Genomic DNA, 27,965 nt, shown 5'->3' with positions numbered 1-27,965 from the left:
TGCATCATCATCATATACCGATTGAATACATGGATCATCACCATTTGGGGAAAAAAGGTCACATGACTAATGTCTCAACATCTAGATATTAACAATGTGGGGACAGACACAGGGATCTATCAAAGAAATGACTCAAAGTGATATCACACCACCATGTGATAAATCCTGTGTCTCAAAATCACACAGGATTTGAGAGTTGTTCTCTAAACTTTCTTAGGACATTTGCTTACCTTCCCCATTAGGAAGGTCTTTCATCAGAGATGCAACTTTGTGATTAAGCAGCAGACTTAACACCTTCTCATCTCCTTGTTCAGCTGCCAGATGCAAGACCGAATTGCCATAGCGATCCAAGAGGCTCACATCTGCCCCAGCTCTGAGCAAGTCCTTTACTGTTGCTGCCTGCTTTGTGATAACAGCCAAGTGTAAAGGGGTCTGTTAAGAAAAAAAAGAGGTGGTGGCGGGGTGGGGGTGGGGAAGGAAATAATTAAAAAGGCAGTAATACTCAGAAACACCATTCATACAATTGTATCTGTTAAAAGACACTACTATGCAACATGTTGACGTAAGATATAAATGTGGGGGGAGAAGGATTTCATACATGAGAGTTGTTTAAACTATTCATATCTTAAGATGAATGCAAAGGTAACATGGATTGGTCGCATGAGCTGTGGCAGCAGGAAAGGTAAGACAGTGATATCTCTTTCATCAGTCTGGCTGGGACCCATTATTATTTGGTTCCATTGCTGGCTCTGGGTTTTTGAGGGCCGTTGGGCAAAACACCCTCAAAGAGCCCCCTTCCTCAGTGGACCAGTTCAGACAACATGCTAAGCCATAGTTTTGCCACTAACCTTTTGCAGCAAATGGTTAGTGTGTTTAAACTGTGGTTAAGTAGCCACCATGGTTAGGAATGGTTCACACAACACACTAAGCCATAACGTTTAGCTCAAAATGTTTAACCACCATGGCTTAGCGTGTCATCAGTGAGTCTACATTCTCAACACCATTGTCACCAGCTGATCTTCCTTCTCCTTCTCATCTTTGCTACCACTTGCTTGCTTGACAGGCAGAGAGCCATTGAGCAAGTAGGCAGTAGCATTTAATTCTCTTCGCCCTCACCAATGAGATTGTCTGGGCCCAGAGAGAGAGGCAGGTGAACAAACAGCTTGCAGTGGTGAAGTGGAAGAGCAACTCCAGGGGACTGTTATTAGAGGGACCCCGCTGGGTTGTAGGCCCCCGGTAGAAGCCTGACCATGCTCACCTTTGATGTAGCCCTATTTTGCTCCTTCTCTCCTTGAACCGTCTCTTGCCGTTTCCATGTAAGCTTCCCACAGTGATGCCCAAGAACTGTTTCCTGAGTAGCTAGAGCTACTTCAAAAGTAATGAGGGTGTTTTCATGGCCCAAGACTCTGAATCCCACCCATCGGAGGTGAGAGACATGGGGCAGAATCTAACGAAGACCTTGTGTATGTGGCCAGCCCCGCCAATTCCAGTCTGCAAGCAGCCCCACTGTTTGCAGAACTGTGATGTAGCGCTTCCAGAGGCAAAGCAAAATGAGTGGAAACACTTCTGGAAGGGGGAGGATCAGAGGAGCTCCCATAAGGGAGCACCGCCGACATGCCCCTTCCAGAAATGGACGTTCCTGCTCATTTCGGGGCTTGCCTCGAGAAGCATTACATTGCTGTAGGGACCGCCTGTAAAATGGAATTGGCAGAGCTTGCTGAGTGCAGACCAGAATCGGCGTCTGGCTCCACTAGCGGATGAGCAGCATTGGATTCTGCCCATAGTAAATAACCAATTCCTAATGTATGCTCAGACTTGTTTGCAGTCTTCTCAGTTTCAGAGTGGCCTACAATGTATATCAATAATCTTTAACTTTCCACAACTAAACTGACTGACTTTTAACAAACAATAATTTAAAGAAGGGTTGCATGGTTTTGGGGTGGTGATCAGTAAGAGCAAACTTTGGCAAATGAAAGGCCATCCTCCCCATTGCTTCCATACCTGGTAAAGGTCATTTCTCACATTGAGAACATCAGCAGCATTCAGATCCGCTATCACTTCTAAGAGATTCCTCACCAGTTCCATGTGAAGATGAATAATTGCTAAGTGAAGAACACTGGCATTGATCAAAAGGGGAACAAAAGAAAAGAGAAATTAAATTCTAAGCTGTACAAAGCAAACAGGAAGACGCGTTTACATTATATTACTGGTCTCAGCATTGGACAGGCACTTAACATTTGTGCATGTTAAGCAGCTAATATCAAGACAGTATACAATGAAGATATATCGATATATATTCACCAAAGAACTCCAGTTACTGGGTGGACTAAAAAGCAACCAGTCAATCGATCTATTGTAGCAAAAGCAATAGGGAGTCTTGTGGCACTTTAAAGACTAATACATTGATTGTGGCATAGGCTTCTGTGGACTTGAACCCTGTCCATCAAATGCTTGCACTTCAAGCATGCATGCATGCAGCCCAGAAAATCTTATTCATAATCAATTTATTAAAGTGTTACAAGACTCTCAATTGTTTTTGATATAACCCACAATTTCATAAGTCTAAGAGTTGTCCTAAAAACTGCCAGAAGCTTTGGCTATTAGGCAGTATAGAAATGTAATTACAATTAACAATAATTATTAATATTTCCTCTGGGGATTCCCCTAATGTTGGGCTGATAATTATAATTCTTCATTTGAATATAGAATATGACTCAAGGTGACAGGAATCAAAGAGGTAACTGGAAAAAGCAATATGTAAAAGGAAAAATGCCCCAGTGCTTGATATGTAAATCAAAATACATTGCAAAATCCAACTTCTGGCTTGCAGTATTGAGGCCACAATTTCTTTGACTACACTCAATTCTCATGTATTATTTCAGCAGGTGGAAAAGTTGAGGAGAAACTATCAACTTCACGCACTCACAATACCTTGTTATGCTTCAGTTTAAAATTCTCCACCTCCCCCAAAGCATCCATTATGCCCTTACTAAATACTACATTTGTAATTTCTTTTTCTTTTGACAATCAACCAAGCAACTCATTTAGGTCAACAGGTAAATTTTCCAAAGAATTCTTGGATCAAACAAAATACTGCAAATGAAGCCCCTGCAAAGGCAGGTGGGGAGCATTCTAGATTCAGCCAATGCTTGGCAAAGGGACTCAAGTGGCTGTCTTCTGAGCTCCCCATCCCCTTTTCTCTTTTCATCCTTGGCACAGGGATTCTGGACTCCTCTACTGAGCACGGTCTGAAAGAAGCATCGTTTCTCCCTCTCTCTCTTGCATGATCATGTGGGATTCAGCTCATGCTCTCAGAGTAGCAGTGAAAAAGACTTTCTTAACCTTTCTTTGCTCCAGGAGCAGGAAAGGGTGGGGGCTTGTTGTTTTGTTCCTGCACGGTCAACTCCCACCCCCAGAGAGCCTTCCTCCCAAACCTGGAGCTGGTGAGGGAATGGGGATTGTCCAGATGCTGCTGCCCAGCTCTACTGCTTTAATGTTGAGAAGAAGGCTCATTGCTCATCACTCTCGTTACAGGGCATTGGTGAGCTTAACCGTCAAATGCTGGTACAAAGAATATCTTAGAATGCGGGGGTGAGGGGTCAGAGGTTCATCAGACGAGCGTTTTATCCCACGCTCACTACTGCCCACTTAAGGATGTGCGCGTGTCCTTTAGACAACAATGTCTGACTCCCATGCGCCTTACACTCATTTTTCCATCACAAAATAGACCCCTTTTAATCTGACTTTTTTTTTTTAAAAAAAAAGGAATGTGTCATGATCTCCTGCTGTGTGCAGGAAAAGCGGCACAATTAAAACACGCCTTGAATGGGCCATGTGGTTTTTGTTCACTTCTTCTTTCCCCTCTGGGCAGAAGAGGAAGTAATGAGGGACAAACGCTGGGCAGAGAAGCAACAAGGTAAGGAAACATGTCCCCCCCCCCCTCCTAGGTGGGATGACACTTTCAGCCTTCCTTTGGGGTCACATCCAGAGATGACTTGAACAGGGTAACTGAGAGGTTGGAGCTTCTCAGGACAGAAGCCTAGCAGGGAGATTCTCCCTAATCTTCCAAGGATGATGATCATCCAAGTCACTCAACATGCTTTTGACATGTTATTGAACCATATCCATTATCTTTGCTTTTTCTGTTCCCCAAATAAGAATTCCTCAATTACGTAAAAGCATTCTGAAAGAGCAGCTGGTTGGAATGAGTTGCAAAAGATGTATCTGCAAGGAGCTGAAGCCTTGAGGCATGCTGAAAAAAAGTCTATATTGAATTGTATCTGATCTAGAAAGAAAAATGGACTCATTCTGTTTATGAAATGTTATACATATAGATGACTCAAGTCATTTTGCATCTGTATTTACATGAGAAGCACCTACAATGAATCATTGGAATGTAACCTCATTTTGGAACTGCTGTTTTCCCTTCCTGCATCATTTCAGGAGTAGAATAAGTCATTTGTCACTCAGAGGAAAAAAGAAGTTAACACCACTAAATTAAACAGTGTAACCCAAAGCAGGTTTATTTGGAAGTAAATCTCAACAGTGAAATTTACTTTCAGATAAATGTGCATAGGACCACAGTCTAAGGAGAAGAATATTTTTTCTATTCAAAATTCAAAATGGAAGAGCGCTTTCCTGTCAGATACAGAATCACCACCCAGCACCTTACAGAAGTTCAGGTTAGAAAGGCTTCGCATCACACACTTACTTGTCACCATTTTCATCCTGGGCCTTTGTAAGGTGGCGCTGTACAGCCAGTAGCACCTTCACATCTCCAGTGACCGCATAGTCAAAAAGAGCATTAGCATGGCACTTAGCAAGCTCCATGGCTTTCTCCAAAAAGAAAGCATCTGTAGGAGAGGAAAATGCCATCTTCATTATAATCAAGGACAATAACAACATCACACACAATTTCTCAGGACATCAATCTCAGGGCATCAATCAGATACGATTCAACTGAGGCATATATGAAGACTACCTGCTAGAAAACACTAGAAAATCTTCCTGCTAGAAAACACAAAGGTTGCAATCCCAAGCAAACCACTTCATGAACCTCAGATCAATGTAGAAGACTCTGCAGAGAAGTTTGCTTCTTTGGGTGGCATCTTTATCATCGGCAAATATTCAGTCAGCTTTCTGTGGCTGCTGAACATAGTCAGCCCTCACTGGGCATTTCTCTTTTTCTTTTTTTTGCCACTCCCTAATTGGGGTTATTTTCTAAAGATTTTTATATTTCTATAAATTTTGAAGTTTCTCCAAGCCTGGTGATACTTTCCCCTGTTGTGCACGGTTGGTGCCATTTCGGCTACATAAATGATACTCACTGCCTGAACATTGGACATAAAGAGAATTATTGTTGTTTTGGCACAGTACCAGCTTCAGCCCATCTGCAGATCCTACAAATCTTTGTGGACTCACAATGATTAGAAAGGGGGTTGCCACCCTTACTGGATTGTTTGCTGCACTCTAATTTGGGGCACGGATCACTCACAAACTTAGGATGGAATCAGACCAACAATAAATTGATTATTTATTCAAGTAGTGGTTGAATTTATCATGGATGATCTTGCTTCTCATCAATGGCCCTTGCCTGCCTGCTACGAGAAGATCTAAGAGGTTCGTCAACATAGGATAGAACCTTAAAAACCACTAGATAATTTTAATTCCGTTGTAGAATGTCATTCATTCCATTGTAAAACTTTCAACTCTCACGCCTTTGCCTGGACAGGGCTAAAGTGGCTTGTAAAATATGTGAAAATAGGGACATTTATGTATTTATTTATTACATTTCTATACCGCCCAATAGCCGGAGCTCTCTGGGCGGTTCACAAAACATGGCTTCATGCAGGCCACAGAACTAGCAAGGGCAGGAGGCTCAAAAAACTTCTACTTTCTCTGCATCTTTCAAGTTTAAGGTAAAGGTGTGGTGGAATATGTATATATTTTCTGTGATGAGATGAGCATTCCATGCCCACAAGGTACAGAATGCCTGTGCACATCACACCACTGAACAGTCCACATAATGGCTCCCATTCGGGGAGTTTTGCTTGCTTAGGAATTTTGTTATTTTCTTGACTGGGACTCCTTTTCTTGACTTAGGGCCAGTTTCCATATCACAAGACTTCATTACAGCTTTTCACATTTAAAATAATAGCCTCAGAATGTAAGCCTATTGTGGCAGGGTCTTGCTATTTACTGTTTTACTCTGTACAGCACCATGCACATTGATGGTGCTATATAAATAAATAAATAAATAAATAAATTAATAATAATAATAATAATAATAATAATAATAATAATAATAATAAAAGACTTAAATCTAGAACAAAAAACAGGCAACACAGTGATGGAACCCATCCCCAACCCCACTCCTCCAGTTCACATGGGATGAGCTTGGAAATTAAACAGCTATTTCTATGAAAACAATCGATAACAGTTTAATTTATTTCCTGAGCCAATCTGACTTCAGGATTAATCCCCCACCCCCTTCCACCAAACATCAAAGCCCCACAAATGTCAAAGCACCATCCTTGCCAGCTCCCTGCCCCCCATATTCCCCATTTAACAAGAGCATGGTGCAGAGGTCTGCTGTGTGCACACCTCACCTCAAGTTAAAGACCTTCTAAGCCCCACGTTGGTCATTTACACATGTATACATGCAAGTAGTGAGTCTGTGTAAACAAAGATGCACAGGAACTTCCTCCTCCCTTTCTGGTGCCCCAGCGTGCTGCAAAAGTTCCAGTAGCCCTTGGGAGATAAAAGGGGATTGGGACAGACTTCTTTCCTTCCCTTTCCCTACTTGCCACCATTGCTCCAGCTGGCCAACAAAAAAAAATATTTAAAGGGGAAGGTGTCAGCGGTGGGAGTGGGGTTGGAGGAAAGAACCATAGGGAGGGAAACTGGAAATTCTTCTCCGGTTTTAATCAAAGCCAAAGAAGAATTCAGGTGCTTGTATTTCTCACTTCAAATAAGAGGTGGCCTCTGTCCTCAACACCTCTCTTCCATCTATCCTTGTTCATATATAGGAAAGCCTCAATTTGAAACAGTTAAAAGTTGATTCATGGCTTTCCCACAAGAATACCCACAAAAATGTAAGTTTCAGATTTAATCAACTACCCTAACTATATAATACTGTGAAACAACATTCACCTAAGCCATAGCAATGCCATACGTCCATTATTCTTTGCCAGTACCTGCCCCACGGAGTCTGGTTTTCTTCAGTGGAACTGCACAGGGAGTAAAAGTGCTACTAGATTTGTCCAAGAGCTGCCTCAGTACACCAATGGAGATCATCTTCAGAGTCCCTTCTCTGAGTGGCCCCAACATTTGAGGTTAGGCAGATAACTACTGGAGAGATGGCTTTTTCTATATTGGCTCCCAACTTATGGAGCTCTCCGCTGTAGTCATGTTCACCTATTGCCTTCTCTGCTGTTCTTCAAGCACCAAAGTTCTTCCTATTCTCTCATTCTTTTAATGAATCTTAATAATATCAGAAATCTTTTAATTGTCTTCCTGCTTTTTTTATCTGAATATTGTTTCTTTTTAATTGATGGCCACATTGTGATTGTGGTTTATATTTTAAAGTTTTTTTATTGTAAGCCAACTTGAGACTGTTTTATGAAAGACAGGATAATATAAAATAATAAAACAAAATAATAATAATAATAATAATAATAATAATAATAATAATAATAGATAAGAGTTACACCCCACTCAACCTTGCATTACAAAATGAAGACCAAACACGACCACTCTCACTTGCACAGAAAAAAGAAAAATGGGCACAAAAAGCACTACATGGGAAGCACCAAACCATAATGCAGAACCCACATATAAACGAAGAACACATACAGATGGCTCAGGAAGAGTGAGGTATTTCCAGAAACAGAAGGATTCCTAATAGCTATACAGGATCAGGTTATAGCATCCAAGAACTACAAAAATACATCATAAAAGATAACTCTTTAACAACAGATTTATGTTGGAAATATCATCAATTCCAAGAAACAATAGAACATGTAACAGGAGGATGTAAAATTCTGGCAGGAATGAACTATATGGACAGAGACAATACAGCTACAAAAATAATTCACCAACAATTGGCCATCAAATTCAACCTCATCAAACAACTTACACCATACGATATATACTCATCTGAAATAATCTTGGAAAATGCAGTTCAGAAAATATACTGGGACAGAACAATTCATACGGACAAGACAATACCTTGCAACCAACCAGTTATAACGGTCATAGACAAAAAAGAAAAACACACGTACCTCATTGACATAGCAATACCTAATGACAAAAATGTCTTAGAAAACGAAGAGGAAAAGAGAAAAAAATAAACACTACTGGCCATGGAAGTTAAAGAACTATGGCAACAGGAAAATGTCACAATTATTCCGTTAGTCACATCAGACACCGGCATCACATCAAAAAACTATACAGAAAACCTTCAGAAACTGGGCCCACCAAAATACATCCATACCAACATCCAGAAAGCAGTCATAATTAAAACACACTCAATTGTCAGGAAATTCCTGACTCTGTAAAAGACAGCATGACTTGGCAAAGCCCATCATGTCCATCTAGAAAAACTGCCACGAGCGAGAAAGAGAAATAATAATAAAAGTAACAATAATAATAGCACCCTACTTCTGGGAGGCACATTATTTCTAGGATCCATGCTATATTTTTGATCACCTTTTATAAAAATTAAAGCAGCAATACAAACATCCATGGAGATTGGGAGCGCAATGCTAAATAAATATATTAGAAGATGTCTGAATTTAGGGAGTGTATCTCCTGCTATTTCCAAGACTGACTGATCAAGCTTCAAAATTTTGGAATTGTGTGTTGCATGTAAGGGTCAAGCCTTTAATCCAAATTTCTCCTTCCTAGATGAATGCAATGATACTAGGTAAAATGTTTGCCAATTACCTTGTAAACAACTGTCTGCATCAACACATGATAAAGCGTCTTCTTCCACTTCAAGAGCTGTGCCGATATTGGTTTTTCTTTCCTCTTCGATCTCTACTTTCTCTTTGAATTTAACACTGTGTTTTTTGTGGCAGCAGCTCTCACTATGGTTTTTAGGCATGTCATTCAAGAATCCTTAAAAAGACAGAAATGAGTAGCTTTAATTTCCCCCCGATTCCAATTAAACTGTAGATGAAAAACAAAATGAGGGAATATAGAGCATCAGAATATTTATTTTATTTTTAAAATAAATAGAGCGTAAACGGCAGGATACATATATATCCTCCCATTTACACTCTTGCAAGGAACCCAAGCTGGCTTACACGGGCCTCCTTGTCTTCATTTTATCCTCACAACAACTCTGTAAGGTAGGTTAGGTTGAGAGTTGGTGACCAGCCCAAAGTTACCCACTGAGCTTCATGGCCAAGTGGGGACTAGAACCCAGAACTCCTGAATCCCAAGTCCAACTTTCTAACCACTACACCACACTGGCAGCAGGCATTCCCCACCCCTTGGAAATCCACATGACAGATGTTGATCCTTGAAGCCTATGGCACAACTCTGTAGTCCCAATACCCTACTACACGGGTGGGGAATCACAGGCCAGATATTGGCCACAGAGCCTTTGAAACCATCCTGCACCACCGTGTTCCAAGCTTGTGATAAATACAACAAATAGGAAAAAAAGCCTCTTTGATAGTTACCATGTTTCATTCCTGCACCAGCCTTGTTCGTGCTGGTATGGAAGTGCATTGCTCCGTAACCAGAGAACCCATATGGTGAGTATCCATATCCTAAAAACAGCATATAGATATATAGATTCAGTATATTGCTCTCTGTATTCTGAACCCAGGACAAAATTTATTTTGAATCTGTTACAGGATATATCTAACAGTGATGATCAAGTTAAAGTTATATATTTGCTCTCTGATGCTGACAAATTTGTGACAGACAGAGTTGCGAGATTCGCAGTGGCTGCCCCAAAATTGAGAAGATTCATAGAGGTCAATATGGTGAACTGCAATGATGAAATTTAACATGAAGTTCTAATATATCAGTAGTATTAACTTTTATACATTTATGGCCCTTTTAATGTAAATTCTTAGTGTATCTTATTTTAATTCTTTATATTAAAACTAACCTTTACATATTTGTGGGCACCTTTTAATGAAAACCTTTTTAGTATATTTTTGTATTTTACTTCTTTGTATTGTAAAGTTTTTGTGTGCTTTGTAAAGTTGATATGACCATGACAGTTGAAACAACAAATAAACATAAGATTCAGTAGATGTGTGATTAATCATAGCTTATCAAGTTAAAAGCCAAGTATTCACAAGCCAACAATCCGTTAAAATCCCAATGTTAAATGGGCAGCTAGAGAACAGAACATGGTCTGTAGGGTGACCATATGGCAAGGAGGATAGGGCTCCTGTATCTTTGTATTGAAAAGGACATTTCAGCAGGTGTCATTTGTATATATGGGGAACCTGGTGAAATTCCCTCTCCATCACAACAGTTAAAGCTGCAGGTGCTATATGCATACAAAGGACACCTGCTGAAATTCCCTTTTTATGCAATGGTTAAAGATACAGGAGCCCTGTCCTCCTTTCCATAGGGTCACCCTAATAGTCTGAAGGCACATGAAGGAGCAAAGCAGACTTCTGTCTGTTAAGTGCCTAGATGGGAGAGTACCTGTGGATCTTAAATACACCTCCTAGAGTTCCATGGAAGAAAAGTGGGGCAGAAATAATAAAAATAACTAAATAACAGACAGCTCCATTGAATTTTCCTCATCTCCTTTCTTAACTCAGCCAACAAAGCTTTGATGCCTATAATCTGCTCAGGACAGGTTGATACAGCTGAAAATGCGGACCGAAAAAGGTAGGATCAGGCTTGATTCTTAATCCCATGGGAGGTTTATCTCCCATCTCAGTGATGTCCCAGAGTGCAGAGAACGCACTGTACTTGGGTAAGCTGTTGTGGTGAGGGCAGTAGCTTTCCTCTGACCCTGTTGTTGGTAGGGTCTCCTGCCATACAAAGCCCACCCATCATAAAGAGAAGCATTTCCAAAATGCACTGCTCAGTGTTCGTTTCAGTTGCAATTTCCCCTTACCTGATCCAGCACCTCCACCGCCGCCTCCAGCACCACCTCCTCCTCCTCCTCCTCCTCCATACATTCCACCTCCTCCAGCACCTGCACCACTTCCACCATAACTATCAGAGAAGTTGGGCATGAGCTTCTGTCGTTTTCTTTGCACTTCTTCTTTATCTGCATTTTTTGAACACAGGGAAGGGGTGAGACAGAGGCTACCAAAACAAAGGGGTCCATTCAATTCCAAGGCAACAGGATAATAAACAAGGTGAATTAAAAGGGAACAACATCTGCTCCAGCAGAACCCATGCACTCCCGAGTGGAGTCCTCAGATTTTATTACAATAAGACCACACTAGCTAAAATGAATAGAAGAAAACAGCTGTGCCTTTAGTTTACTAACGGAAAGACCTCACATGCAGGAGGGAGGGGCTTTTGAAGCCTCACCTTCCCCAAAATCAGCCCCCTTCTTGGGGCAAATCGAATGAAAATGGTGCAAGCTGCAACAGTGGTCTGATACCAGGCTGGAAATTGCAATTTAAGAGTGCCCCAAAGAAGGACTCAATTCAAAATACGATGGAAATATTAACTCTTTTCTGCACCTAGAGGCTTCCTCCCTTCCTTTCTCTGTGATTCATGCCTTTCATTTGGCTTTCCTACAGGCTCTGGTATCATGGAAAGCTGAGACCAGGACAAAAAACAATCACAGAGAAGCTCCAGTATGTGTGTGTCCACATGCAGAAATGCTTGCATGTGTTTCAGAGGCTATTTTGATTCTAGCCCAAGGCAGAAATCCTGAAGTATATGCAGACAGAAATAATTTTCTTCTTCTTCAAATCTGCAGGGTTATTGACATGTAATACATTTGTTACTGGGTGTCAGTATGCTTTTGCAGGATGAAAGGATGTGAAAAAGATATAAAGGCTACATAGAGACATAGTAGGAATGAGAAAGTTGATTGCACTGGGAGTTATTAGCTAGGCAGCGGAGGGATAACACTGTATACATGCCTGAGCCTCTTCCAAGAGGCCTTTTACATTCCTTGAGTACCTCCAATTAATCACAGGCAAATAAGAAGTCTAATTGTACTTGGGCTCATACCAGAACATGAGCAAGGCACAAGGTAGATCGGGTAATATCTTACACTGGCAGCCAAGGCAAACCTCAAACAAATTAAACACCTAATCCTGCATACCAACACACATAAATAAAAAGGCATTGCCTAATCTATTATGGTTCTTTTACAAACATAGAATCATAGAATAGCAGAGTATATAATATTCATATAGAACATTTTGAATATATTGAATCATTCCTCCTGCAATTACTAATGTCATCTGTTCCAATCTAAACAGCAAGGCAATGTCAGGAATTGGCTAAGCTGGCAACCCTAATGTCACAAAACAGAGGGTAGGTGGAAGAATTTCTGGCTTTGATCTTTTAAACGGATCACAGAAATGTTGAAGAAGCAGGTGCCTAGGAATGGAGGAGGCAGAAGACTGAGTCCGTTTCTACATCTGCCCTTTTTCCCGGGAAAGTCCCAGGATCATCCCTGTGCATGCAAATGACACACAGGGGATCCCGGGAGCAGGCAGGGACGATCTCTCCATTTTCCTGGGATAATCCTAAACTGTAGGAAGGGCCCGAGAAAGCAGCAGGCCACAGAAAACAAGAGGAATTTAGAAAATGAGGGTTGGAAAAGGGAATGGTGCAGAAAATAGGGGGAAAGGAGGCCCAGAGAGACCAGTCTAATAGAGGAAGAAAAACTGAGTGAGAGGACAGGCAGAAAGAAGAGGTGCACATGACCAGGGGTGATAAAATCTGAAGATCATATATTGGGTTGTACTAAGCTGCTGACAGAACTGAATATAACCGAGTGATGCAAGATGTGCTTAAGGGAAGGGACCATAGCTCAGTGGCAGAGCACATGTTTTGCATGCAGAAGGTCCCAGGTTCAACCCCAGCATCTCTAGTTAAGAAAAATATGTGGAAGCAGCTAATGAGAATGGCTACTGCCTGAAACCTTGGAGAGCCACTGCCAGTCAAAGCAGGCAATGCTCAACTAAGACAAATCCTCTGACCTGGTATAAGGCAACTTCCTATGTTCCTGTGCTAGAAATATGAGAGTAAAAGTGAAAATTATTTCATTACTTGCCCTGAAAGTGATACTTCCTTAAAGATTCTCTATGCATAGAACATTTTCTCTGTTTAACCAACACACATGCACGCACGCACATACACAGACAACCCACAACTACTGAATTTACACAAAGGGTAATTGGATATATTCCAAATATACTAACAAACAAAGAAGCAAGAATACTAAAAGTACATAATTCCCAACCTTGGACAATATCCAACTGGTGTAGTATGGAACAGTTAACAGAATACTGCATTTATGTTTATAGTGGGTGAGTGAAAGATATGCCCCCCAAAAGTAGACCATTTATTATCTGGGCATTTCCCCCCAATAGTATATATATAGTCAGCCTGCCCCGGGATAGATCTGGAGGTGTTGAGGGAGTTTTTGAAAGTTTCTGTAAAGTTCAAGCATGCACCACAAAGGTTTTTTTGAATCCTAAAATAAGAAGTGCACAGAGTTCATCAATTCAGTGCTAAACCTGGAATTTCCCTGGTACACATCACTTCCTGACAGCTATGATAATAAGCTATCAACACTGAACTCAATTGTTCCCTCATTTGTCCTTCTCATGTACATGTTGTAGCATGTCACATGCCAAAACTTACAACCCTTTCAATGTTTACAGCAAGTCTGAGACATTACAAGCACACATGTTACCCTAAGATCAACTTGGTATGCTAGCGTTTGTAAGAGCAGCATCTAGAAACTTTTGCTCTCTTTCATACATGTTCAAATCTGAGCTGAACATGTACGAGCTGGAGGCTTTGTCGTTTGCTAGAGCATGTCTCACAGAGCTGCAATATCTTGCTATTGCTAATCTATGGACATATATAACATCACTTCTATGCAAAAAGAAAATCTCAGCTTTACAGACAATGACCAACTTTGCACATCGTAATAACCCAGTTAACAAACCTTGGGTTGTTGAGAAGACAGCCTGGGGGCCAGGTTACCTAAAGGAACACATCCTCCCCATATATACCTGCCGGACCCTAAGATCATCTTCAAGGTTCCTTCTCTGTGAGCCCCTGCCAAAGGAAGGGAGGCAGGTGGCTACCAGGAGGAGGGCCTCCTTTGCTGTGGAATCCCAGTTTTGGGATGAGCTCCCTAGAGAGATTTGCTTGGCACCTACATTATACTCTTTTCGATGCCAGGTGAAGACCTTTTTATTTTCCCAGTATTTTAACATTTTATCTTCTTAGTTTTTTAATTTCCCTGTTTTAAATCTGTTTTTTAAATCTTTGAATTGCTGCTCAGTTTTATTCTGGTTTTACTTTTATATTGTGTTTTTACATTGTGGTTTAAGTTTTATACTTTAAATTGTACTTATGGTTTTGATTTTTGTGAACCACCCAGAGAGCTTTGGCTATTGGGCAGTATAGAAATGCATTTTTTAAAATTTATTTAAACATTTGTATCCCACCCAATATCACTGGGATCTTAGGGTGGCATACAGATAAAATCAGAACAATGTAAACATAAATAATATACAGAGCTAAAAACGTATTAAATTGTCAACAAATTAAAACAAGTAAAAATATTTTCAAAGCAATAAAAACAATTAAAACTATGTGCAATTATAAATAAATAAAACAATAAGCAGGACTGACCAAGTGTGCTGGTTCCCAACCCCTCACCCACTCCTGCTTGAATAAACAACCCAGGGATGCTTCATCCCTGGGATGTTTATCATGATGGCCGAATGGGCTGCTGGGGATGAACAACCTAGAATTGGAACCCATGACCCTGAACTAGAGTGATGTTTCCCCATTTCTATTAGCAACAGGGAAACAGTGATCTGTTCTCCATCCTTCAGCTGATTGCTGAGCAGTGGGGGGAAATGAGTGGGCTCCAAAGACCATGGGTTGCCCCCTCACAGCCACAAGTGGTCTGGTCCCATAATAAAGCTGGCACTGTTATACAATAAGAGCTTCAAAATTATGGAGCACATGTAATAAGCACAGCATTACAAGTGTACACATTTTACATATTACATACAAAATGCTCACTTCACTGCTGCATAAATGCAGTCATTATTTCTGGCCAAAACTGTAATCTAGCATTTAACACACTACAAGAACATTAGCTAATATATGCACTGACCACACCATTATTACAAAATAAGCAAGAATCCCAATATTGGTGGCATTCTAAAAAACCTGGCTGCATTCCATCATGGACAATTCATACCAACATTGGCAAATTACCTTTGATTTCAGGGTAGTATAGAAATGGCTTTGGTTCGCTTGTCTCCAGATCAGATTTTCGTCGTAGTTGGACAAAAACAGATGCTGGTTTCGTGATATTAACATCTCGGTATTTGGGTGTTTTGAATACTATGGCAAACTATAAAGTGAATGAGAAATAGGTGGTCAAGGATGATGCATTTATTTATATATTTCTCTGAGGACTTAAAAGCATTGTCTTTGTTTATACAGCACTTATTATTTCTATAGAGCAACAGGAGGGACTTCCTTCTGACTACTAATGTATCAATAGTCCCAATCAAGCATTGGTAGCCTTAAAACTGTTCCCAGCATAATGGAGATGAGGGAAAACTCACTGCAGGGCATGAAAAACTTCTTGTCTCTTATTTCTTAAAGGCAGCTATTTCCCCCAAATTCAATTCAAGGCAACAGAATGTTGAAGCTGATTATATCAGATCACAAACAGTTTTATGCAGTAACCAAAATTAACATTGTTTGTGTACATTATTATGCATGCATCTGGCCAATGTGAGATACCTGTCTGTGCACATCAGTAGGCGAAAAGTCTCCAAAACCCTCCCAGACGCCACCGTTTTCATCTTCTTCATAAAAACGAATCTGAATATCATCTGCATTGAAAACGCAAATTGAGAACTGGTTATGCATCATGTTCATTCTCTGTCGTAATGTAGTAGATAGATAGATCTGGTCCAGAATGGGGCAACGAAATGGTGCTGGGATAGGCTGCATGGAGCACACAACTGCAATTTTAGATCAACTTCACTGACCTTTTGTTGGCTTCTAGGCCTGGTTTAAAGTTCTGGATTTGATATTTAAAGACCTAAATGGTCTGGAGCCAGGGTACATTTAGGGTACAGAAGGATACACCATTCCAAAGAAATCTACCCACTTGTTCAGGACATTTCCTGAGGGTTTGTTCCATTCCCTACTGTTCATCTCACCAACTGATGCATGGTGGGAGGCTACATGAGAGGACTTTCTTAGTAGTGAGTAATACCTAAATTGTGGACCCCCCTTCCAAGGGAGACTCACTTGACATTAATGGGGTTTAGATGGCAGGTTAAGACTCTGTTATTTCAGATAATAGATAATTTGTTCCTCCTATGGAGCCCTATCTGGTTCTCACTGCAATATAACGGCTATAGTTCTTTTTAGGAGAATGCTGCTTGTCGTCTGTAAGAACACTATTAATTTACTGAAGGGAGGAGGAACAAGCATCTTTTAAGCTGCAACTCTACTTGGATTCCACAAAAGTCCTGCATCATAGTACTGGAAGAGCAACAATAAAAATGGGAAGTAGTGTTTGACTATGGACAACAATGCAAACATTTATACAGCACAGCAAAACCCTGGACAAACCATCAAGAAATCTGAAGGCATACCACGCTGTGCCACCCAGAAGAGGGACTTCCTTTGTAAAATTCAGACTATTTAATTGTAGCTAAATTCTGATTAAGAGTTTTGTGCTTTTTAAAAATTAAATTAAATTTTATAAATATACAGTATTTGCTACCATAACAAAAAACAGTTTTCTATCTAGACTATGTCCAGATTTACCATTCCAGCAAACAATAAAATTGGTCAACTTGACTGATATATTGGTTATCTGTTGTCTTCCAGATTGTCTATGTATACCTTTTGTAAACTTGTCAATTTCTGCTAGATCCAAAAATTTTAAGAGCCATTATGAACAGATGGAGACTGACTGTTTTACATGTTTGCCCATACGACTTTGGAAGGAATCAGTAAATTCATGATAATTATTTACTTATGTTGGGAATAGCCAACTCAGTAACATTGAAAAAGTACCAATAAAGGTACCAATGAAGAGTTTAATGACCATCAATTGGCAAGATTATACCGAAAACATTTCTCCAATAAATTTTGAGCCTGTTTACATATGAAAAAGATCCACACCTTCAACTGAACTGGGGTTAGGTACCAACAAAGTACAAGTTTTTATGTAACTTCCAGATTGATAGACTTTATAGACTGAAATATCTTTAGGGTGTAATCCTATGTGATATGCCCTGGGTACTGTAAGACTTGACGAGTATCATATGCAGAGAAGGAGGCATGATGTGCCTCCCCCTCTGAATTTAAGCTACACAGGCGTTTTCACCCATCTAGCAGAGACTTTGGGGAGCAGGAGGGAAGGAAGCTGGGGTGGCTATAGAATTTCTCTTACAGCCCCAGTCCCCTTTCCCCAATCTGGGCATGTCCCCTTTCCCCTGTCTCTATGTTCTGTTTGCCAAACATGGAGAGGTAGCTGGTGCTACCATGACAGCTATGAGGAGAAGAATGCGGTTTCTTGGCTCTGAGGTTGAAGCCCTGTTTCCGACCTCTTACCCAAGAAACTGAACAATTCTATGTTCCCCAGACACTGTTGAGAGGTCATAGGATTGCGCTCTCTGCCATTTTTCTTCAGTGATTGGTGGTCCAAGATACCTGTACCATAGAACCTTAAATGGGTGTTTCATTTTGCTAAAGCTCAATGTTAGAGCATAACATTTTTCAAGCAGCTGTTTAGATACCTCATATTAATAATATTTCTCTACTAGTTAGGTTTCTAGGGCTGCCATCCTATACACATTTACCTGGGAGCAACATCCATTGAATTCAATGGGACTTACTTCTGAGTGGATGTACATAGGATTGCACTGTAAATGTACATGAAGAGGTGTTTAGCATCAGATGAAGCATCACCCTAAGGCTGCAGTCTGTATACACTTACCTGGGAGTGGGTCCCATACAGGACCAACTTCTGTATAAATGCTCATATATGTTGCAGTGCCATCACTATCATGCTTACTGCCTTGCCATACAATGGTTCTGCATGATGCAACAATTGCCATGATTAGCCTCATTGGTACAGTGCTGTAACAATGGCAAGGAACATCCTGTAGCATGAGAGGCTGTGGTTTTATATCATGACAGCAATCTAAAGTGTGAAACTACATTTGTTTTTGCTGCAGTTCGTACAAATTGTTTCCATTGGATTAGCTGGAAACAAATTCTATTAAAATTAATGAGTTCACTTCTATGTATGGTCCTACTGGAGTGGTGTGCAAGAACATCTAAAAGAGCCTTCTCTGACCTGGTGCCCTCCAGATGTTTTTGAAAACAACTCCCATAATCCTTGATGTGAACCGACCAGAGAGCTTCGGCTATTGGGCGGTATAAAAATGTAATAAATACATAATAAATAAATTGAAGTGAGCTGAAAACCAAAACAGCTGGAGAGACTCAGGTTAGAAAGGCTGCTCTAGGCTATAAATTGTCCCCTTTATTTTGAAACAAACAAACAAAACACGAGACAAAGGCAATCCTTGGCAATCCAGTTTTCTTCACTTGCATCCCTTATAGCTTCCTTCTGTATCTATAACCACAGATTCTAAGTTGTGCATACAGAGAAAGTCATTGGCTCATGTGGGAGCTCAATGTGTACACTGGAATACCTGCAAAGCACGGGGTATTATGTACAAGCTGTCAGTTCTGTAAACCAGAGGCTCATATTTTTCATCTTTGGGTGTTGGACAAAGAGAGTTCTCCCTCTTTTAAGTTATGGGGACAGTTGTTGACAACAAATGGATGTTTATCTCCCTTTCTTTAACCTGGAAACCTTTACTGAGAAAAATCCTATTAGGTCTTTTATCATAGATTTCAATTCTCTAGCATTGAGAGATTTCAACAAATGATGTCACAAGGGAAAACCATAATTAAGTTAAGGGAAATCCCCACTTTGGGGTTTCCATTTACTCAGACATCTTTTAAAAGCATTTAACAGACATCTTTCACTTCCCTTTCTTGGATCAGGAAGGACTTTCTCAGGCTTCAAGAAAGTTACTCACAAAATGTCAAAATTATCCATCCTATGGACCTTTATTGCAATTTGGACTTGGAGAAAACTGGCCTGAATTGTTTGTTTCTATAGAGTTTATAGGCTGCCTTTTTCTGATGGGGCACTCAAGGCATTTACAGTTGTTTTTATTATTATTTATAATGAAAACATACGTTATATAAATAAAAACTACAATAACAATATAACCAAATTCCATTAAAAAAAGCACTGAAGATATTTCAAAGCTGAATTAAAAGCTCAAAAGTATATCAAAATTAGAAATATTTCTTTTACAGGCTATTTACTTTACTTTGGTTCAAGAATGTGAGATATAATCCCAACAAGGATAGAAACATTTTGTTGTTTTAACTACACATCAGCAGGTAGCTTTTCTGGCAGTGAACAGTGCTGCAAATCTACAACACAACTGTGCCACACTCATGCAGAAAGCACCGGCACGTTGGTATTTTATTGCTCAGTATCATAAATTTCTTTATACACACGGGGTGGCTGCTGGTGCAAGGCCGACTGGGAGTCCCCTGGACTTTCCCCCAGCCGCTGCCCCCTGCTCACCTGCCCATCAACCGGTGGGACTTATCTGAGGCCTCTGTGTGCATCGTTGAACCACCAGACCTTCTCTACGCTAAACCTCCTTTACTGCACTAAATCTACGGCAGCCCAGAGAAGAGGCCGGGCAGCCTGGCAGCACACATGGAGGCTTCAGACAAGTCCCGCGGGGCCAGCAGGCGGAGGGCATGTTTATCTTATCCCTCCGCCAAGTTGCTCGGAGCTTTCTGACACCAGTGTTATACTGTGCAATCACTGCGAATTGCATACAAAGGACTCAGAAGTTTTCCACCTTATAATCTGCTTTTATTGTGAAATACTCCCATGCATCCTGCTTTAATTGTGCTTCAAAGCAAAAAGATTTGCCCTATTTAGCCCCTGCTTTCTGAGCGTTATCTTCCGAGCCACTGCTGGGGCACAGGAGCAGGATTTTAAAGAAATGCTTATATCTGCGTAAGCTTTAAAGATAAGGACACCAAAATTGGCAGAGTAATAGATATTAGGGAGAGCTTTAAGCATACCAAATTTGAATTGAATTGGGTCATCCGTTGATTTTTAATGATTTTTTACATTTCCCCCCTTCAACTCACCTCCTGGTATGCAAAGGATCACTGCCTCGGCGAAAGCTTAGCGATATGGGGATAATCCGAAGGAAACAGGTAGGTGGGATGAAGCTTTTAAGGTGCTGTACATAGTTAATGAACCACCATTTTATCCTCACAAGAACCTCATGAGGTAGGCTAGGCTGAGAAATGGTAACTGGCCCAGAGGCACCCGGTGAGCATCATGGTTGAATGGGGTTTTGAATTCAGGTCTTCCCAGTTCTAGTCTAACACTGTAACCACTATACCATACTGTCTCCCAGTGATTATCACATTTGAGCATGATTATACAGTATTTGAAGCATCTTGAGTTCTCACCTTTCTGAACCTTGTCACAAAGAAGGTAAATCTCTTCTCCACCTGTCACACAGCCTGCTGTCCGATCCATTCGTACAATTTTTAAGTTGGATGCATTGGGGGCTTCTGATGGTTATAAACAGGGCGCATTAAATAAAATAATTTGTTGGTGCTGCTGCTGCTGCAAGATGAGTTTCCCTCCCCCATTTGGCACTATTTTATTTTCAAAGTCAAAATACAACTTAGCTACAACACTACAACATACGCAACTGTAACAAAGAGACAGGTAAAGCTGGCAACGAAATACCTGGAGTGGGATTTGGCTATAGAGTCTAATGAAATAAAGAGAACAAGGCACTCACTGCTATCATATATAGGATCAGAAAAGACAGGTTGAAGTCTTCTTGTAAAACTTCCAGTGCTGTCAGGAAGGAATGCTGTGAACATGAGCCGCACAACACTGAGGTCCATCTCTTTTGTTTGCTGAAGTGCTGCCTGATGAATGATTTCTCGTTCTCGGTCTGCAACCAATGAAGAAAGCAGCTGAATTACAGCTTTGTGACTGTAATGGTGGTTAATGGCAGATGATGGTGCAGTATTACAAACAGAATTAAGATGAGCTCTAGCCGTTTTAGTGGACAAACAAGAATTTTGTGCAGAACAGAAAAATAAAATGTAGCATCAATGCACTGAAGCTAAGAGTTATAGGCATCATAACTGGTATTAGAGAAAGGGGAAATTATATTCATTTCTATGACTCTTACACGCACACTCCTGTCCAGTTATTTGCGTGCTCAGAATTGCACACAGACACCACTGCTTTTGCCCCCAAGAGATATAGGGACTACCACTGGTCCCCCAACTTAGTTCTTCCCCTTGCCACACACACATTCTCTCTCTCTCTCTCTCACTCTTACACACACACACAGAGAGAGAAATAAGATAAAAATATATCTGAAACTATTTAAAGAACTTAGATGAATGATGTTCAAGATATTGGCTACTTTGTAAGGTAGAGGCAAACTCTGAAGAGACATTTGTTAATGGGACAGTAATATGCACCAGAACATTAAAAAGGTCTCTATATTTTTCTCTTTCTACTTTATTTTTTCTAGAAGCTTCAAAAGAGCTATTCTTCTTTATGAAATCCCATAAGAAAAAGAGGAAGGGGATGGTTTACTTTTCTTAAAAGGTAGACACTAGAGCTGACAGAAGCATTAAATATTTTTTCCATGTGCTAGAGAGATCTGAACTGTATTACTTCCTCACCCACCTGATAGCTGCCTCTCCCCTCCACCTTCTACTTGTATATAGTGGAGATCAGGGTGTACTAGTAGTCCTGGATTGTAGCCTTTTTTACAGGCATCGATCATGCGTGATTCCAGTGTGTCTAAAACTCTCTTCTTTGTAACATGCAGTATTCCCAGGTTTGGAAACCTATACAGAAATACAAGGAAACTATTTACAAAAAAGTCCTTTGAAATTTCTCACATTCTAGAAATTAAAGATTTCTTTGCCGATTATCAATTTTTCTGTTCCTCTGGGTTCAGTCAATGAAATTTGGGGAATGGGATTAAAGAATATATTTGATCTGTGCTCACTCAGAGGATTTTCAGATGGGCGGAAAATCGTGTTTCCTTACTGTTGCTCCACTTCTGCATTAGGGATGAGCAGAATCACACAGCAACCACATGGCCATTCAGTTTAGTTGAATAGTGCCCTCTGGTGGGCATTTTATAGCGCAACTACTCCTGCATACAGCAGGAAATAGCGACAAATATTGCTATAGCACAGAAAACTCAATTTTTGGGGGTCTTATTTTGTGATGGAAAAAAGAGCAGAAGGAGAGGGAGACGCACAGGAGGATCACTGCATCGTCAAACTGGCCCATGAATAACCGGGAGTAGCCAGTCATGAGTGTGCTATAAAAAGCTCACCTGAAGAAACTCTCAATCCTGAGAATATTGCAAGCCAGGGTGTTGTAATCATCTGCAACTAGGACTGAGAAGACCCAGGTTCAAGTTATGAAGCTCACTGGGTGATTTGGGGCCAGTCTGTCAGTGTAGCTTACCTCACAGGTAAGGGTGGGGAACCATGTACACTGCCTTGAGCTCCTTGGAGGAAAGGTGAACATAAGAAGAGCCATGCTTGATCAGACCAAAGGCTTATTTAGTCCAATATTCTGTTCCCAAAGTAGCCCAACACTAGCTGTTGGAAAAAATGGGTGAGAGGGTGCTGTTGCACCATGTCCTGCTTGTGGTTCCTTGGTCAACAGATGTTTGAACAGAGTACTAGTCTGGACTAGATGGATCCTTGGTCTGATCCAGCATGGCTCTTTCTGAGTTCTTATGTTCTTAACCAGATGTCTATGAGAAGTTCCCAAGCAGGATGTGAATGCAATAGCACCCTCCTACTCATGTTTCCAGGCAACTGGTATTGAGAGTCATACTGCCTCTGATACTGCAGGTACTATACAGTCATCATGAATAGTAGCCATTGACAGCGTTGTTCTCCATGAATATAAATGCAAATACATAAATGGCAAGCAAAGCTCTGATTTCATAAGATTAGCAGGAAACATGACAAATCTTTCATGTTTAGAAGGAGAATTTCAACAGAACAAACCTGAAGTCTTGTAATCAAGTAGCGAGCAAGTTGAGCCTTAACAGCAAAAGCAAGAGCTTTTCAAGTGTTAAAGGAAGCTCCTGTTTTTAGAACAGCTCCTGTTCTTTTCAAGGTTGGCATATATGTTCTAAAAACATGGGCGTAAGACATTAAACTAGCACTTATCTGAAATCCAATCCAATCCTAGAAACAATATCATGTGTATTTTATTTGAACTTTATTTCAGATTAACTGATTAAGTATCCCATTTGTTGCTTCACACTTGGAACATAGAGTTTAAGCAAACCATTGTTCCCAGTGTTTCTGTCAACTTCACACTGATTTTAACATTACTGGAATAAAGTGAAAGCCAATTTGGTTTAAGAGTGAACAGTGGCTCAGCAGATATATTAGCTAATATACAGTGGACAGATGCAAAAGAGATGAGGATTCCTGCGTTTTTAATAGTTGTGCAGAAGGTAGATCTAGATCTACTCATAGATCTCTGAGTGATTTGCAGGGATATCTTTCACTCCAAATATTTAACAGTAGCAATAACAAAATGATTCCCCCACTTCCTAAATGATACTCCTGGTTGTCCAAACCCTAAAATAAAGAATGTTTGGACAACCAGGAATGGCTTTGTGTGTGCAAGGGCTGTGGGCTCTGTTCAAGTAACAGAACTGATCGCAGCTCACAGTCCTGCCACAGAGAATCCTTCCTGGACTTGGAATTCTGTAATATTAAAGATCTATGCTGACATCTGCCTGTACCATGTGTAGGGCCAGACTAGGAATGAGGTGAGTATGAGCACACACACCCCACCACCAAGCATCCCTGGCAACATCACCTGTAGAGGGGATTGTAAGCACAGTCAGCCATGTCTTATCAGTATTATTGTAACGAGTGGCAAAAAAGGGGGGGGGTAGGCAAACCAATTCAATAGAAAAATGCTATCTAACAATGTGACAAATTAGGCAAAGATGGCGAAGAAGCCCTTTAGATTAAAGAAAAATTGTGTTTCCTTACCGTTGCTCTGCTTCCTGCTTCTCTTCCGCATTTGAGATGAGCTGAATTACACAGGAAGAGAGCTGCGACCGCGTGGCCTGTAATTTAAAACTTCCCAGCTCACATAGTTCAATGGGACAGCGCCCGCTAGTGGGCATTTTGTAGAAGAACTTCGAGTGCACACAGCAGGAAATCCCAACGTATTTCAGAAAATTGGGTTTTCCAAAGTCAATTTTTAAAAGGAATAACCAAGAGAAGGAGCAGGAGACATGCAGGAAGCTCACAACATCGTCAAAATGACCGGCTAACTTCTGTGAGTGGCCAGTCATGAGCAGGCTACAAATCACTCATTTAAAGAAGCCCTAAGTGTGACACAGGGTAATTAAATTATTATCTGTTTATGTATGCAGGAAAAACCTCAATAGTGTTAGAACACAAATAACAGAACGTCATTCAAAGTTAAAGCATAATGTTTTGGATGCACCATTAGTACAGCATTTTATTGAGTACTCCCATAATTACAATGATTTCAGGTTTCTAGTCCTCAATAGAGTGCCTGCTCACAAATACAAGTGTTACAATTATGATAATCTTTTCTTAAGAAGGAAGTCAAATGGATTTTCAGCTTGGACACTGTGCAGCCAAACGATTTGAACATGAGTTTCGAATTGGCGTCTTTTTTGGGAAGGTGATTCTATGTGTGGTCTCCTGTTGCAATAAAAAAAATCCTCTGTTTTAGTCTGTACTGTATACTACTATTGTTACCTGCACTTGCACCTTTAAGGTACATGTATATGTAATGACCTGACGGGTAGAATAAACATACCTGTCTGTGGAACTTACTGCCATTAAAACTTACTGATTTGAGTTGATAGGGATTAATGCTTTAGTGTTGGGCTGTTAACTTTATCATGTTTTTGAAACTTTGTTTCTCAGCCAATTTTCCTTCATGGGGAATTAATAAAACGCTCTGGATTGGAGAGACTTCCTAAGTATTCATCTTATCTTTATTCCCATGTGTTTGCTCATTAGTGGCGGTGAGTCCTAAAAAAACTGTTTTGAGCTTTATACAACACTTTTGTTGTTTATTTGTTAAGTCGCTTCCGACTCGTCGTGACTTCATGGATATGACACTATTCTTATGTAATTGTGTAACCTCACAGAGGGATTTATATTACGTTTTGCAGTTCTTACAGATAAAGTACCACTTTTCTGAAGAAACTGTGCATGGCGAAACAGGACCTAAACTGGGTTCCTGTATTAACCATTGCACATCTGTGTTTAATATCATTCACACTTCAGCATTATCTTGTATTTACTGAATATCTATTATGCGTGTTTGTTTGTGCACACCTGTTAAATAACCTTGTGTCACACTTAGCCATCTTTGTTGAATTTGTCACGTTGTTATATAGCATTTTTCTATTGCTTTGGTTTGCCTAACCCTCTCCCTTTTTGCACTCATTACAATGTTTTTGTGCAGTTGTATGCTTTTTAGCATTTATTTTTGGGTAATATTCAACTGGTGCCATATTTTAGTGTTTTTTTTTTTTATCAGCACCCACACTTAATTTAGCCCTACATGTGTTGCAAGCAAACGCCTGCATAGGACTTCTGTATATGTTTTTTGCACCAGGCTCTGGCTGGTGGATGGGTCTTTCAGAAGGTAAGAAGCTAAACCAGTTGAAATTCTCTCTTTTATACAACTATTAAAGGTGCAGGAAGATTCCTGTTGTCTTTTGCATTTGGCCACCTTACTAGCCTAGCTTGGACCTTGGAAACTGTGTGTGGGGTGGGGTGGGGGTGGAGGGATTAGGGTATTGGCTGAAGCCAGTTGTCAGCTAACCCCCTAAAACCTGCTGAGTATTAGAAAACTTTGGCAGTAGTTGGAAAGAACTAAAGTGGAATTGAAAATCAGGAAATGTGTGTGTATCAAAGCACTTGATCACACAGAAGAATCTTTGAATCTCAGCCTTGAGTCATACGATAGTTGATAGGAGTTAACTCTCAAGCCTTAGTTTTCCATATCAAAATGAAAATATGTGTGTGTGTCCCCCCCTTACATTTTGGTGGAAGTGTTATATTTTAAAAAAGATAAAACAGTTATAGTTATTATTTGCAGTTATGCCTATATAGTATTATTTCAACAAAATGAAAAAAATGATTTCCACAGCTAGCTCAAATTCTCTTTCCCATTTGGATGCATTCAGAGCACATTCCTAATGAAATTTCTAAAATTATGTCAAATCCTTATTTCAGCCACTCTTCATTATGCATTTTGTTTCTCTGCCGTGACGAATAATAACCACTGTAACAGGTGCAAGCAGAAACACAGAAAATTAAAGGACGCTTGACACATCACAGTAAAAATGGATCCCCATGTTCCCACTGCATGTTAACTGCATCTCTCTGTGTGTGGTGTGTGTGTGTGTTTGTGGGTTGAATTTTAGAGGGGATTCCTGTGTCTAGAATCTTTGCCCTAATAAAACATGATTTCTGGAGATCCATTTGGTCAATGGAGAGGATCCATTAGAAGCAGCCCTAAAGGAAGAGCAATTGTCTACTTAAAATCATATTTTCGTGATTTCCATCTTCCTACTAGTGCTTCTAATACACCGTGGATCAGTTCTGACTGAACACCAAAACATGCTTTGGCATTTCCCTCTCTCCTTGCATAATCTATTTTCCACTCTCACTTTTCCTTCTAGAAGCCATAGCCGGCTTATGAATAGAAACAAGGCATGGTATGGTATGCATACTAGTATGCATAGTATACTAGTTTCAACAGTATATTCAAACTGGGGAAACTTTGGCAGAATAGGAGGATTTGCCCATAAACTGGAAGAGTGAAAGAACAAGTCTTGTTCATGCCTGCTGAAGCATAGTTTGGGCATTATGTCTGAAAAGATTCTGTGGATCACAGTTGCGGAGAAATGATAATTTACAAATATACTGATGCACTTACCCTACGACCATGTCTTTCGGTCCTGCATTAACTGTGCAAACTCCCTGCTCACAGTGTTTCCCCACCAAGCTGTGAGCATGCAGGTGGGCATGTTTTCCATTTGTGACTAACTGCACGATTACTTTTGCAGGCCCGGTATAATTGCAGATCTGTAAGAAGCGGATTAAATCCTTTCAATACTGGGCAATTATTCATTTGTTGTGATTCTGCATTGATATTTGCAATGTGTTCTGTGATGGGGGTAGATAGGAATTAATTTAGGTCTTCAAAGTGCAAAGACATCATGAGCTGCAATATTAATTTAGAGTGACCATATGAAAAGGAGGACAGGGATCCTGTATCTTTAACAGTTGCATAGAAAAGGGGATTTCAGCAGGTGTCATTTGTATATATGGAGAACCTGGTGAAATTTCCTCTTCATCGCAACAGTTAAAGCTGCAGGAGCTATACTGCAGCTATACTGTGACCAGATTTTAAAAAGGGCAGGGCACCTGCAGCTTTAACTGTTGTGATGAAGAGGAAATTTCACCAGGTTCCCCATATGTACAAATGACACCTGCTGAAATTTCCTTTTCAATACAACTGTTAGATACAGGAGCCCTGTCCTCCTTTTCATATGGTCACCCTAATTCAT

General features: G+C 40.4%; 1 protein-coding gene across 1 annotated transcript in view; it reads right to left on the bottom strand.

The window, feature by feature from the left end:
- Positions 1 to 27,965, bottom strand: part of NFKB1 (nuclear factor kappa B subunit 1) — a 76,683-nt gene that overhangs the window by 10,548 nt on the left and 38,170 nt on the right. The window contains exons 6-17 of the mRNA XM_063135920.1: positions 27,332 to 27,480; positions 22,028 to 22,191; positions 21,117 to 21,275; positions 20,776 to 20,880; positions 15,964 to 16,055; positions 15,427 to 15,565; positions 11,099 to 11,254; positions 9,690 to 9,779; positions 8,947 to 9,120; positions 4,712 to 4,853; positions 2,002 to 2,116; positions 231 to 432 (exon numbers count right to left, since the gene is read on the bottom strand). Coding sequence (XP_062991990.1) covers positions 231 to 432; positions 2,002 to 2,116; positions 4,712 to 4,853; positions 8,947 to 9,120; positions 9,690 to 9,779; positions 11,099 to 11,254; positions 15,427 to 15,565; positions 15,964 to 16,055; positions 20,776 to 20,880; positions 21,117 to 21,275; positions 22,028 to 22,191; positions 27,332 to 27,480 — 1,687 coding nt within the window. The remainder of the gene's footprint in view (positions 1 to 230; positions 433 to 2,001; positions 2,117 to 4,711; positions 4,854 to 8,946; positions 9,121 to 9,689; positions 9,780 to 11,098; positions 11,255 to 15,426; positions 15,566 to 15,963; positions 16,056 to 20,775; positions 20,881 to 21,116; positions 21,276 to 22,027; positions 22,192 to 27,331; positions 27,481 to 27,965) is intronic.

Source organism: Elgaria multicarinata, chromosome 10 (genome assembly GCF_023053635.1).
Source record: "Elgaria multicarinata webbii isolate HBS135686 ecotype San Diego chromosome 10, rElgMul1.1.pri, whole genome shotgun sequence".
Classification (NCBI taxonomy): Eukaryota; Metazoa; Chordata; class Lepidosauria; order Squamata; family Anguidae; genus Elgaria; species Elgaria multicarinata.
Note: the sequence above shows the minus strand (reverse complement) of the source record. Positions and strands in the feature narration are given on the sequence as shown.